General features: G+C 49.7%; 1 protein-coding gene across 2 annotated transcripts in view; it reads right to left on the bottom strand.

The window, feature by feature from the left end:
• Positions 1 to 8,500, bottom strand: part of ARHGAP39 (Rho GTPase activating protein 39) — a 50,229-nt gene extending 41,729 nt beyond the window's left edge. For both annotated transcript variants that reach the window (XM_052651438.1, XM_052651439.1), the window contains exon 1: positions 8,436 to 8,500. In XM_052651438.1, the coding sequence (XP_052507398.1) occupies positions 8,436 to 8,465 (30 nt within the window). In that variant the 5' untranslated portion in view covers positions 8,466 to 8,500. The remainder of the gene's footprint in view (positions 1 to 8,435) is intronic.
• Positions 8,501 to 14,451: the final 5,951 nt, after the last annotated feature.

Here is a 14,451-nt window from a genome sequence, read left to right as displayed (position 1 = left end):
GTTCAAAAATCATATAGTTATTCTAACACATATTTCAGTTAATGGTTATTAAAGGGGTAAAATTTTACTTATGTCAAAAAACTAAATCAAACATTTCCTTAGAACAACGTGCAGGGGAAAAAACCTCAGGCTGGATTTGAAATTCAGCTGGGAGAAGCATCCCTTGGGGCTCAGTCGGGAAAGAACCCGCCTGCTGCACAGGAGACCAGGGCTCGACCCCTGGGTCAGGAGGACCCCTGGAGGAGGAAATGGCAGCCCACTCCAGTGTTACTGCATGGAGAACCCCATGGACAGAGGGGCCTGCCAGATGACAGTCCACGGGGTCACAAAGAGTCGGACAAGGCTGAGTGACTAGCTCACTTGCTGTGCACGTCCGAAGTGTCCGGGCACGTGCTCCTGGGGCATGGGCCTCACAGGCCCTCTTGGCAGGTGGACCGCGCAGAGGCATCCAGCATCAGGGAAAGGCCAGCCCTGCAGCCAGAAGACTTGGGCTGGAAACTCATCCCCGCCAGCCTGCTTCTGACCCACAGGCACTGTGCCTGAGCTGCGAGGGGAGTATTTCTGCTCCTGCTGCACCCAATCTCAGTAACCTCAGGGCCTTTGCTCATGCCGTCCCTTCCCCCTGAACACGCCCCACCTCCGACTGAGCCTCACCCTGGCCCCTCATTCCTGGGGGTCGTGGCCCCTGCAGAGGTGCATCACGGGACCACCTGGAAGGGTGGGGTTGTTCCTCTGCCTCCTCCTCGATGGAGCACAGTTGGGAGTGTTTGTTCTGATCCTTCTTACGTGTCAGTGTGGGGAAGAGCAGGGGAGACAATCTGTCCACGTGTTAAACCCCCATAACGGCCACCTGTCCTTGTTCTCACTGCTGCAGACCCCCAGGGATGCTGTCCACACCCCCCAGTTGCCGAGCCCCCACTCACCGTCCCCAAGCGACCTCCGACACCAGCTCTCAGCAGCCTGGTCTCCCACCCACGGGCCGTGGCTGCCTGTGCAGCGCGTATCTGAAAGCAGACTCTGGTTATTCCTCATAAACAAAACAGCAACCTGAAAGCAACTTTAAATTGTGTCAGGTTAGGAGTGCTGGTGCATGAGGAAAAGAATTACCTACTCAAAAGCTAAGTGAACTAGAGGACAGGACTGAAATTCATGCCGAATGCCTGAGAAACAAGCAGGGAAGCACTGTGCCGGGGAGAACGGACTGGAGACCCCGTTAAATTCAAGAGAACCACTGAAGAAGACACAGCGAGAGCGGCCCCGGACAATGATTTCTGGAGCAACAGTACCACCTGGTGCACACGTGTACATTTTTGTTGTTGTAAATAAAATAAACCCACAGGCAGGTTCACTGCATGAAGGACTGAATGTCCTAATAGCTACCACCAAAGAGAGCAAGATCAATGGTCTGAAAGGACACCAGCAGGTTCCTGGACCCCAGGCCTAGACAAAAGGGCAGAGTCTAAGCCACCTTCCTGGACCACAGCTGGCCAACCTAACTCCCTCCTAGTGGGCGTGATGGGGAAGAAGTGACACTGTGACCACTGAGACCCGGCTGCAAAAGAAGCTGCAGCTCCACTGCCAGCTCTTGGGATGCATGCTCTGGCCACCAGCAAGGAGTTAGCTGCAAGGTGCTGTGCGTGGGTCCTGGCTACTCCTCAGTCAGACTCCAGTGCACGTGAGGAAGCTTGGAGATGACCCCTCCCTAGCCCCGTCTGAAATGCAGTCACACAATATCCCATGCTGAGTGTCTCCTGAATTCCTAAGCCACAGAAACCATGAGAGGTGATAATACAAGACTGTTTTAGGGCCCTAAGCTGTGGGGTGATTTGTTAACGAGAATAAAATAACTAGAGCAATCATCTACAGAGGAACACCAATCAGGGACTTCCCCAGTGGTCCAGTGGCAAAGATTCTGCACTGCCAATGCAGGGGACCCAGGTTCAACCTCTGGTCAGGAACTAAAGATCCCACATGCGCCAACGAAGATCCACGGCGGCCAAACCAACGCACATCAGAGACAGGTGACAAACAACGTGAGGTCTACGGGCTGGGAGATTCTTATTTTACATGCTTCCCACAACCCCAATGGCTAGGAACACAGGCTGGCCACTAGAGAAGTCACAGCAAGTGGCTGAAGGGGCTGTCACGGAACCACCAGCAGTATCTCGGGATGACATTCCTGTAAAGTCCAACCTATGAAGGAAGCCCCCATGCCTCTGGTTCACGCCGGGCCTGCAGGAATGTTAGGAAAGGACTGAGGGAGACAGCGGAACAAGCAGAGAAGGGCAGCCAGGGAAGCACACAGGCCCCAGCAGTGGAGGCCAGAGGAGGCGTGCCAGGCCTGGGACAGCGCTCTGCAGCCACACTCGGGGTCCACCAGCCTGCAAGAGGACAGGAAACATGCTCTGCTGACTTGGCCTCCTGGTGTTGAAATTAACTTTTTAGAACCTTACACACGTGTAACACTCAGTAGTGTACAGCATCCTCTGAAATTCAGTCATGCTCCAGCCCAACGCCCCTGGAAGACAGATGGAGATGCAACCCAACCCTCAGACATGAGCCAAGGTTTGGCTGCGAAGTGATGTGACCGATTCACCTGTGATGGACCACATCCCTCAGGGACTGACTCGGGGTTATTGTCCCCACCACCAGACTACTCATCACGACCCCGGGATGGAGTCAACACTAAGGCCTTGGCCCCCACCTTGGAAAGTTCGCTTCTGAAAAATCCTAGTCACTTTTATTTTTAACAACTTTATTGAGATATAATTCATATACCCTAAAATTTACCCATTTAAAGCACAGATTTTTGGAATATTTTAGCACATTCTCTGACATGCACAACCTTCAGCAACGTCAATTTCAGAATACTTTCACTGCTCCAAAAGAAACCCCACATAGGCCTCAGCTGTCATCCCCCAGGCCTGGCACCTTGAACCCACTTCCTGTCTCTATGGATCTGCCTATTTCATAGCAATGGAACCGTACAAAGCCAGATCTTTGTGTCTGGCTTTTCACTCAGCATAATGTTTAAGATTCATCCACGTTGTAGCATGGATCAGTACTTCATGTCTTCTTATTGCCAATCAATATTCCACTGTATGGACGAACACACTTTGTTCACCTATTGATGGACTTTTGGGCTGTTTCCCCCTTTCCCCTTTTTTTCCCCCTTTTGGGCTGTTTCCCCTTTTGACGGACTTTTGGGCTGTGAATGATACTGCTGTGAACATCTGTACACAAGTTTCTGTGTGGATAAGTTTTCCTAGTCACTCTTACCAATAAGAGCACATGAAAGGTGAGCCAATTTCCAACTGAGAAGCTCATTTAGGCTGACCATACTATATTATTTAAACATAGACGGAGACGGATAACTGGGAGAAACAAATAACCAAAGAAAGTACAGAGTTAAAGACATAAAGAAACAAAAGCAAAACCTGATCTAACAGAATAAACGGTAGTTAAAGGCAGAGGTGTTATTTCTAGGGATGGGCCCTATAGCCACATCCACACGTTGGCACCATGCTGTACCTGCAGCCTTATTTTAACTGCACAAAATACGATATTCACCAGCAGAGGCTGGTTAAATTACAGCACCCCCACACAGCCAGTCATGAAAAAGAATGAAATGAAAAATGTACTGATACGGAGTGACTTCCCAAACACATTTAGTTAAAAAGGCAAAGTTGAGAAACTTTTAAAAGAAAAGAGCAGGAAATAACACATATACGTGTTTGCTTGCATAGCTACAAAGCGTCTAGGAGATGTAGGGGGTGCCTCCACCAGACCAGGCCTGTAGGGCAGAAAACGGAAGCAAAAGACAGCTTAACCACACACCCTCTGTACCTTCACGCCCTGAATACACTATCAAGCCGAAAAAAATGTTTAACCCTTTGGGGAGTGAAATCAAGATAATCTAAGACAATTAAAACATTCACACTTAGGAATGCAAGAGATGAGAGATCTTGGGTACCTGGAAGCAGTTAAAAAGAGCAAACCAATAAAGGCATCTTGCCTACTGCCATGTCCTCAAGAGCACTTGGATGACCCCCACCCAAAGCCACTCATCCCCTCCGATGCCAAGACACAATGCAACTGTTGCATAAAGCCCTGAGACACAAAAGTGAGAATGCCCTCAAGGACTCCCTGTGCAGAGGGGGACGGCTGGAGGCTGTGCAGGGCCTGCCTGGCGTGGGGACACAGCGGATCCTGGGCAGCCCCAGCGGGGCCAGAGGAGCTCTGCGTGCTTCAGGGGAGGAGGGAATGCAGAGCGGGGCTAGGCCTGGTGGCACTCGGCAGGGTCGCCGGAGAACAGGATGCCAGTGGGGGCACACCAGGCCATGAAGGGTGGTCTCGGGGCACCGGACTCCGAGGAGACCCGTGCAGCGGCGTGACTGGCAGACACGCCCTGAGCCTGCTCCTTGCCCTGGAGCACCGAGGGTGTCACGGCCTATTGACCTCCGCACATACACTGCCAGCTGCACCCACTCCTGGTTGGAACAACCAAAAATGTCTCCAGAGGCAAACCACCCCTGGATGAGAACCACCATCCTGACACATCTCCTGAAGACCTGCAGGAAGACAGAGGAAGGCAGCCCATCCAGGAGGCAGAGTTACCGCGCCCACGGGACGGCGCACGGGCCCGCTTGGCAGGTGGACCGGACAGAGGAAATATGAACTCATTAACCACCTGGGAGGTACAGTGAGCAGGAGACGGCGGCTGGGGGAAGACCCAGTGCACCAAGCTTCTAGGCAGGAACCTGGAGATGATGGTCCCGGGGCACCCATGGCCAAGGTTGGAAGTGAAGCAGGAGGCAGGCAGGCCAAGAGAGGAAGTGAGGCTGGCCCTGCCTCCCAAACGGGGCACTGAACAGGCTCACTTCCTCCCTGGGGGGGTCCTAGTCCTGTCTCCAGGTGTGAGCCCACCCTCGCCCTGGAAGAGGGCTGTCCATCCTGCAGCCTCCCACTCCGTCCTTGGGAAGAGCATCCGACCCCTCGCCAAAGCTTGGCCAGGTAACCTGTTCTGGCCACAGAACCTGAGTTGCCAGTTCTCCACTGAAGCTCAATGAGACACAGTTTCTACCACTCTCTTGTCATAAGAACAGCATATCCCAAACAAGGGCATGCCCCTGAGTCCACAAATGAAGACTTGAGAGAAAAGCGGCACAAGCAAATGAAATGTGAGCTAGAAATAAACCTCTATTGAGTTGTTGCTGCAATCCTTAAGTCTCTGATTTCTTCCTTCTCCAATCCATCCTATGTGTCATTGCCAGTCACATGTCCTGAACCATTTTACCAGGACTCACAGACCTGAAGTGGCTCCTATAGCCAGAGAACTAAACTCTATAGTCCTTCAGCTGAGTTCAGACATCTTCACATTATTATTTCCTCTTACTTCTCATATAACATTCTACCCCCCAAACTGCACATAACTCACCTTCTTGCCTTTGCTCCAAAACTTGACACACCCTCTGTCTGTGCTGCTGCAAACTCCTCACTCCTGGCCCCCACGCACCTGCTATGAGGGAGGTGCAGCTCAAAGAGCACCTCTTCCTTGAAGCCTTCCCTCACACTGGAGCCCCTGCAAGCCTTTCCCCTCTGAACTTCTAGAGCAAATCTTCTGGAAATGGGCCAGAAAGTAAACAGTTCAGGCATTGTGGGCCATAAAGTCTCTGTTCCAACTAGTCAATTCTGCCAAAGAAGCCATAGATGATATAAAAATAAACCAGTGTGGCTGTGCTGCAATAAAACTTTATTTACAAAGACAGGCAGCGGGCTGGCAGTGGCTGCAGCTTACAGACCCTCATCTGGAGCAGAGTGGGAAGGTGCAGACAGGAGTGCAGCAGAAGCAGAAGTGAGCCAGGGCTGCAGGGGGGAGGTTCTTCTCCACAGGGTGGAATGGTGTGGCTGCAGGATGGCAGGGAGGGTTGGAAGCGACCCCAGGAGCAGGCCAGAGCTGCCACATAACATCAAGGGCAGTGCCAGGGGCTGGCAGAGGGCACAGAGGGGCAGGTGCAGGAGGCAGGAGGCAGAGCCAACAGCTGAAGGTGCAGACTTCACCAGAGGAGCAAGAAGCATCAGAAGAGGGCTGGGGGCAGGCCCGTCCAGTTCAGCTCTGCCAGGTGTCGCCAGGCCTGGGGCTCTGCACCCCCGGGCTGTGCTTCTCAGACAGGACACCCACAGAGCTAACTTTAAGAGGGAACGTATAAGACCCACATCAAATGGCCACATGGGTCAGTGAACAAGCATAGCAAAGGCACTTACTACTAAAACTGAGAACATATTATACAGATATTTTTCTCAAAAGCACCAAAGAACCAGGTAGAAGCTTCATAAGACACCGTGTTCACTGTTACCACTGCTGGAGGGCAGCCTATTCAGCACACATGCAGGAGAGAAGGCAGGATGGACGTTTCTAAATCTATATTTAAAATATCTTTAGATATTTTAAAATTTGCTCACAGAAGCTGTTTCATTACCATTTGTTCTGAAAATCATGTTCTCAACCTTAAACTCCACAAATGCCAAAAGACTCTACTTAAAGCGGGGGTTTCCCCTCGTCTCAGTGTGACAGAGACAAAGGGGACGAGATGAAGTGATCAGAGTGAGTCTAGGATCTGGGAAGGAGAACCATCTCCTTGGGAAACATGACAAAAATTTCCACTTTGTTCTGGAGCAAGTTAAGTTACCCCTCCCAACACTGAGCAAGACAGAACATCACTGCACTGGTAGTGCCAAGTCTTTGCTTTCTGGTGCCTATGCCCTCACTGTTGCTTAGAGTTGGTTAATAAAGTATCTTTTCTGTCACAAGCGTAACACTGGAAAGTATAACAAGGGCTCTGGTAGTTTAACTCAGGAAGAGAACTACCCAAGAACTGCTCCTCATCTCATTTCTGTTAGCAACGATCCTACCTACCTCCTAGGGCAATAAGTACTGCAGGAGTCTAGATTAGTTCATCAGAAGCTTTTCTCTTCTAAAAAGATTTTTTTAACAGTTCTATATGATAATCTAAGCATGTGGGATTTGCTCCTTGTTTACCTTTATGAAGACTTGCTTCTCCAAATATGCTTCTCACCAGCTTGTGTAAGAAAAAAGAGCCACAGACCTCGAGTTCGTGTTAAACTAAGGCAAAACAGCTGACCCAGCAGGTGCGTCCTGAAAACCAGATCTTGGCAGCCATAATAAATAGCTCCTGACTTTTCTCAAGAGGGACACAGTGCCAGGCACGATGAATTCACAGAGTCCCACAACCACCCATTTTGCAGATGAGTAAGCAGAGGCAGAGTACAAAGCCAGGACACAGAAGAGTGGCCACTCAAAGGCAGGCAGTCTGGCTCCAGAACCCGCCCTCTTCTCCCCTCTGTTCTCCAGCCTCTGGGCAAGACAGCTGACTAGACAAAGTGTGGGCAGGGAGACCCGAGCCCTGCTCATTCCCCAGCCAGAGCTCAGGTCACAGAGTCCACGCCAAGCTGCTTTACGGAATGAGTCTCCTTGCTTTACAGTCACAGCTATCAAATCTCCTTCCCCTCCCCCAGCGAGGAGAAACACACCTTGCTCACTGTGAAAGAGGAGACGCTGACCGGGAACCACCTGCTGTTTACAGAGGCACCCAGGATGTACAGGGTTCAATTCCCCTCGCTGGCCTCAAAGACAAATCTCCTATTGTCTGCAGTAGGGGAGGAAAACGAAGCCTTGCAACTGTAGGTTTCTGCAAAGGTCACAGGAGGTTTGCTTAAACCCTACGACACCGAAGCGGGTGGAGGGGCGCCGCATTTCAGCTGCTGAAGGCTGCGCAGCGCCCACAGCAGCTGCTGGTGGGAGCAGCATGTAACACACCCACAGTTGCCACGGCCTCGCAGCCAGCTGCACGTTTTAAAATAAAAGACGTCCTGACCCCCAAGATGCGCGCAGCCTGCCTCGATCTCGGCCTTCGCACGGAACACCGCCTCCACCCACACCAATCCCGCAACCCGCGGGCAATCGAGCAAATTCCAGTTCCGGGAGGGCGATCCGGGGGGGAAGGCGGGGACGCCCCTGCCCGCTCCGCCCCAGAGGCCCGATCGGAGGGGCAGGCGGCCACGGCCGGCACCCGTCCACGCGCGTCCTGACTCCCTGGCCCCGACTGCGCCCCGGAACCGCGCCGACGCCCCGCGCTCAGTCTCCGCACTCTACTCACGCCCACCCTCGGCCGGGCACGCTCACAGCCCCGGGCCGGGCACCCTCACCCCCCGCACCCCCAGGCCTGACCCCACACCCACTCTCACCGTGGCCCCGGCCCCGGGCCCCGCTGGCCGCAGCCCGCCCGCCCCTCCGGCAGCGCGGACTAGAATCCCCACGGGCCAGGCTGGGGGCCTCCGAGAGGCGGGGCGGGGGCCGCAGCGCCGGCCTCTCCGCCATCTTCCCGGCCCGCGCCGCCCACCGCCCGCGCTCTCACCCTCAGGCTGCGCGCGGGCCGCGCCGCCATAACCCCTCATCCCGGCTCGCCCGCCGCGCGGGAGCTGCTCGCAGCGCTGCAGCCTCCGCCGCCGCCCGCTCGCCGCGCGCCTCCTCCGCCGCCGCCGGACCCGTCCGCCGCCCCGTCCGCCGCGGCCGCGCGTCCTCCCGTCACCAGCGCAACCCCCCGCCTCCGGCCCCGCCCCCGCGCCGCGCGGCCCTGCCCGCCAGGGGGCGCCGCCGCCGGGCTCTGGCGCGTGCGCCGCGCGCGGCACCTCGGGAGCGGGGTCCGGCGGGGGCGCGCACGGCCTGCCGGGAGGTGGGCGTACACGCGCGCTGGCCCCGCCCCCAAGGCGAGGGTGCGGCCCCCGTGAGGTACCCGCGAGTCCGGAGCTGTGGCGGGCGGCCGGGCGGACGAGGGTGTCCCCGGTGCTGGTCTCCCAGGGTGCGGCGGGCTCAGAGGGACGGCCGCTGGCCAAGTGACGCCGAAGCGCCCCCTCCGCCCCGCCGTCTGCACCGCCGCTGACCTTGCCTGTGCGGTCGCCCATGAGATTCTTTCGATCCTCTTCTGTACGGTGCAGTTGACATTTCCTACTTGTGAATTTGGTGTAATTTTACCTTCCCCAGGAAAGATTTCACTTTTCCTCGATTCTGAAAAGTTACCGATCATTGTCTCTAAAATATCGGCTCTTCCATCCTATGGAACCTCCCTATGTGTCCGTCAGATAAACTGGATGGCCTGAGTCCTCCATGTCTCTTAAGATTTTCTCTGCTCTGTCATCTTAACCTCGTAATTGCTCAGTTCGGTTTCACCACTGTTCTCTTTAGTGTTTTCTAACCTGCGTTTAGCCTGATCTTCAGGCTTTTAAAAAATGGTTATTACATAGACAATATTAATTTCCAGAAGTTGTAGTATTTGGCTTCCATGTTGGTACGGATAGAATCTAACCAGCCTGAAATTCTCACAACAAAACACAGAAGCCCACACCACTCTGTGGTCACAGTCCAGATCCTTCAACACCAGGAACTACAAAGGCTTGAAAGGTCAAGCTCAAGAGCTCTCAGTTCAGTCCCACCTCCCGCCTGCAGTTCACTCCCTCAGTGCTCTGCTGCAGCAGTTCTCTGCCTCCTGGCTCCCTGATCCCTGACTGTGTCACCACTCTGGCTTCCCTTTTGGCTCATCCTCATGCTGAACTCCCATGGACAGGGCAGTGGTCTCTACTCCCCTGTCTCTAGCTCCCCTCCATCGTGTATACCTGAGAAAGCCCAGTCTGGATGAACCCCACCGTTCTCCATGACAAGTACTGCAGAAACCACATAACTAAGCTGGCTGGCTTCACTTTAAACTCAGATGGAGCACTATACCTCCTTGGCAATTCTGTGATTTTCCTACAGAGGGTAAGTCTCCCACCCTCCAAAGTGAACATAGGTATTTCTTAGGCCTCTCTAGTAGAGCCTCCCTGCTGGCTCAGATGGTAAAGAATTCAGCTGCAATGCAGGAGACAGATTCCATCCCTAGGTCAGGAAAATCCCCTGAAGAAAGAAATGGAAACACACTCCAGGATTCTTGCTTGGAGAATTCCATAGATAGTGGAGCCTGGTGGGCTATGGCCCATGGGGTCATAAAGAGTTGGATATGACTGAGGAACTAAGCACAGTTGAGCCTCCCAGATACAAAAAAAACCCTTTTCTTATCACCAGACCCACAGCCTGCCCATATCCATCCCTGCCCTTCACCTTCCCTCCTGAAAATGGGCAGGCAGTGTTTCCCTGCTCCCAGACAAGGCAGGCCCTCCTCTGACGAACTGGGATCGACTCCCTCTTCCGTTCTCAAAGATGTTGTTCAGCTGTCTCCTCTCCTGCATCATCGGTTTGTCTCTCTCTGTTTTATTGCAATTATTTGGATGTGCACACAAAGACACTCTGATATTTCTCATTATAAACACAGAACCCATAACTTCCCTGGTGGTTCAGTTCTGTGAGACTGCACTACCAAAGCAGGGGGCCCAGGTTTGATCCCTGGGTGGGGAACTAGACCCCTCATGCCGCAACCAAGATTTCCCATTCTGTAAGAGGTCACAAGCTGAAATTAAAGATTCCACATATGGCAATGAAAAGAAAAGATTCTGCGTGTTGCAATTAAGGCCCGGCGCAGCCAAATAAATAAAAATAAATATTTAAAAACAAAACACCTCTTTTGACTTCATTTCTTCCTGCCAGGTCCTCAGGTCCCCAGATGACCATTCTTCACAAAGACTTGCTGCACCTCATCATCATATTGGGGCTTCCCTGGTGGCTGAGATGGTAAAGAATCTGCCTGCAGTGTGGGAGATTCAGGTTTGATCCCTGGGTGGGGAAGATCTCTTGGAGAAGGGCATGGCAACCCACTTCAGTGTTCTTGCCTAGAGAATTCCGTGGACAAAGGAGCCTGGTGGACTACAGTCCATGGAGTTGCAAAGAGTCTGATATGACTGAGCAACTAACACTTTCACTTTCATCACCATATTGTTCTGTTTTATTGAAGTATAGTTAATTTACAATGTTATGTTAGTTTCAATTGTATAGCAAAATGATTCTGTTCTACAAGTTTTTGCAGTTTTTTTTCATTACAGGTTATTACAAGATATTGAGTATACTTCCTTATGCTATACAGTAGGTCGTTGTTGGTTACCTATTTTATATATAATTATTTACCTATTTTATATATAGTAGTATCGGTTAATCCCACACTATTAATTTGGGATGAATGGATAAAGAAGATGTGATATATATATATACACACACACAATGGAATACTGCTGCTGTGCTAAGTCATGTCTGACTCTGTGCAACCCTATGGACTATAGCCTGCCAGGCTCCTCTGTTCATAAGATTCTTCAGGCAAGAATACTGGAGTGGGTTGCCATTTCCTACTCCAGGGAATAGAATATTTTTCAGTCATGAATAAAATGATGCCATTTGCAGCAACTTGGATGGACCTAGAGATTACCATACTATGTTAAGTAAGTCAGAGAAAGATACAAATACCATGTGATATCACTTATTTGTGGGTCTGAAAAACTCACATGGGAAAAATGAATAAATATATAAATGATACAGGGAATTCCTTGGTGGTCCAGTGGTTCCAACCTGGTGCTTTCATTGCAGTGACCCAGGTTCAATCCCTGGTAAGAGAACTAAGATCCTACAAGCCACGTGGGGCAGCCAATAAATAAATAAATTTTTTAAATATATAAATGAACTTGTTTACAAAACAGAAACAAACTCACAGACATAGAAACAATATTATGGTTCCCAAAGAGGAAGTGAGGGAGGAAAACATTGTTAGTTTGGGATAAATCAGGCTCATTTTATTTGTAAACATACATGTGAAATTCCTACATAAAAACTGTTAACTGAATGTCAGCATACAAAAATACAGAAGTGTATGCAAGAATGTAAGAATAGTATAACATCAGAAAAATCTATCAGTGTAATTCATCATATGGTCAGACTAAGGATAAAATCATGTCCTCTTAATTGTTGATAAAAGTCAGCATTTCTTTATGATTAAAAATTCCTAGCTGAGAATAAAAAAGAAACTTTATGAACTGGATAAAGGCTACCAAAATACCACACAAATTATTTTCAGTGAAGAATATTTGGATATGGATCCTTCAAGATCAGGAGCAAGAGAGGACGCTAACTGGGGCTTCCGTGGTGGTCCAGTGGCTAAGACTTTGTTTTCCCAATGCAGGGGGCCCAGTTTCAGTCCCTGGTCAGGAAACTACATCCCACATGCTGTGGCTAAGAGTTCACATCCCCCAGCTAAAAATTAGCATGCTGCAACTAAAGATCCCGCATGCCTCAGCAACAAAGACTGAAGATCCCAGGTGCTACAAGTACAACCTGGAACAGCCAAATAAATAAACGTTAAAAAAAAAGAAAAGCTGCTAACTAATGTTGGGGGTTTGGGGGTAGGGGGGTGTGCTCAGTCAATGCAACAGTAAAAGAAAAGAAGAGAGCCTAAAGATTAGAAGAGAATAAGCTGAAGTATCAAAAATTGAAGATAATATCAAATTCTACACAGAAAATATACAGACAACAAAGTATCAGAATCAGTAAGTTCAATAAGATCTGCTCACAAAACCCAACATGGTTCTCTACAGTTGAGAAACCACCAACTGGAAAATATGATGGAAAGTGAAATGCCCTTCACTTCACCAACAGAAGCAATAAACCATGTGGAAATTAAGCAAATTTAAAATATATGAAACCTTTACAGAAGACACTTAATAATATATCAAAGTACCTCAAGAGAAAGCCTAAATAAATGGAGAAACCTACTATGTTCATGGACCAGGTGGCATAAAACTGTACAGATGTCAATCTTCACTGAAATGGTCTAAAACAGCAAAATATTAAAAATCTAAATTCTAGTAAGATTTTTTTGAGTACTATGAAAAACATATTTTAAAAATACATATGGAAGAATAAAGGTCTACAAATAGCTAGTTCAGTTTTTAATTTTTAAAATTTATTTATTTAGTTGCAGCAGGTAGAATCTGGTTCCCTGACCAGGGATTGAACCCAAACCCTCTGCATTGGGACCGAACAGTCTTAGCAACTGGACAACTAGGGAAGTTTCTGCTAGTTCAGCTTTGAAGGAGGACATTCAGCAGGCAGGTTCTCTACCAGATGTTAGGAGCTACTCCAAAACAGTGGTACTTGATAGGCCCAGGAACACAAATAGGCAAATGGGACAGAAAAAAAAGAATCAGAATCTCACTAATGTATAAAAACTAATGGGGAAAGATTGATTCTTTAATATGTTATTTAAAAAACATATTCTTTCTTGAGGAACTATATGAACAAAGAGGAAGCTGGATCCACATCTAATATAAAATTGGATTCCCAGTAGATTATCTACATAAATATGAAAAGCAGAAGAAAGTAAAAGCAAAATACTGATACAAACAAAATAGAGAGAGGTGAATCTTTATGACCTTGGAGAGGGTAAGTTCGGTTCAGTTCAGTTCAGTTGTTCAGTCATGTCCAACCCTTTGACACCCCATGCACTGCAGCACACCAGGCCTCCCTGTCTATCACCAACTCCTGGAGTTTACTCAAACTCATGTCCATTGAGTTGGTGATGCCATCCAACCATCTCATCCTCCGTCGACCCCTTCTCCTCCTGCCTTCAATCTTTCCCAGCATCAGGGTCTTTTCCAATGAGTCAGTTCTTCGCATCAGGTGGCCAAAGTATTAGAATTTTAGCTTCAGCATCAGTCCTTCCAATGAATATTCAGGACTGATTTCCTTTACGATGGACTGGTTGGATCTCCTTGCAGTCCAAGGGACTCTCAAGAGTCTTCTCCAACACCACAATTCAAAAGCATCAATTCTTCAGTGCTCAGCCTTCTTTATGGTCCAATTCTCACATCAGTTCAGTTCAGTTCAGTCGCTCAGTCGTGTCCGACTCTTTGTGACCCCATGAATCACAGCACGACAGGCCTCCCTGTCTATCACCAACTCCCGGAGTTCCCTCAGACTCACGTCCATCAAGTCAGTGATGCCATCCAGCCATCTCATCCTCTGTCGTTCCCTTCTCCTCCTGTCCCCAATCCCTCCCAGCATCAGAGTCTTTTCCAATGAGTCAACTCTTCCCATGAGGTGGCCAAAGTACTGGAGTTTCAGCTTTAGCATCATTCCTTCCAAATAAATCTCAGGGCTGATCTCCTTCAGAATGGACTGGTTGGATCTCTTTGCAGTCCAAGGGACTCTCAAGAGTCTTCTCCAACACCACAGTTCAAATGCATCAATTCTTCGGTGCTCAGTTTTCTTCACAGTCCAACTCTCACATCCATACATGACTACTGGAAAAACCATAGCCTTGACTAGACGGACCTTAGTCGGCAAAGTAATGTCTCTGCTTTTTAATATGCTATCTAGGTTGGTCATAGCTTTTTTTCCAAGGAGCAAGTGTCTCTTAATTTCAGAGCTGCAGTCACCATCTGCAGTGATTTTGGAATCCAAGA

The sequence above is a fragment of the Budorcas taxicolor genome, chromosome 14, assembly GCF_023091745.1.
Source record: "Budorcas taxicolor isolate Tak-1 chromosome 14, Takin1.1, whole genome shotgun sequence".
Taxonomy (NCBI): Eukaryota; Metazoa; Chordata; class Mammalia; order Artiodactyla; family Bovidae; genus Budorcas; species Budorcas taxicolor.
Note: the sequence above shows the minus strand (reverse complement) of the source record. Positions and strands in the feature narration are given on the sequence as shown.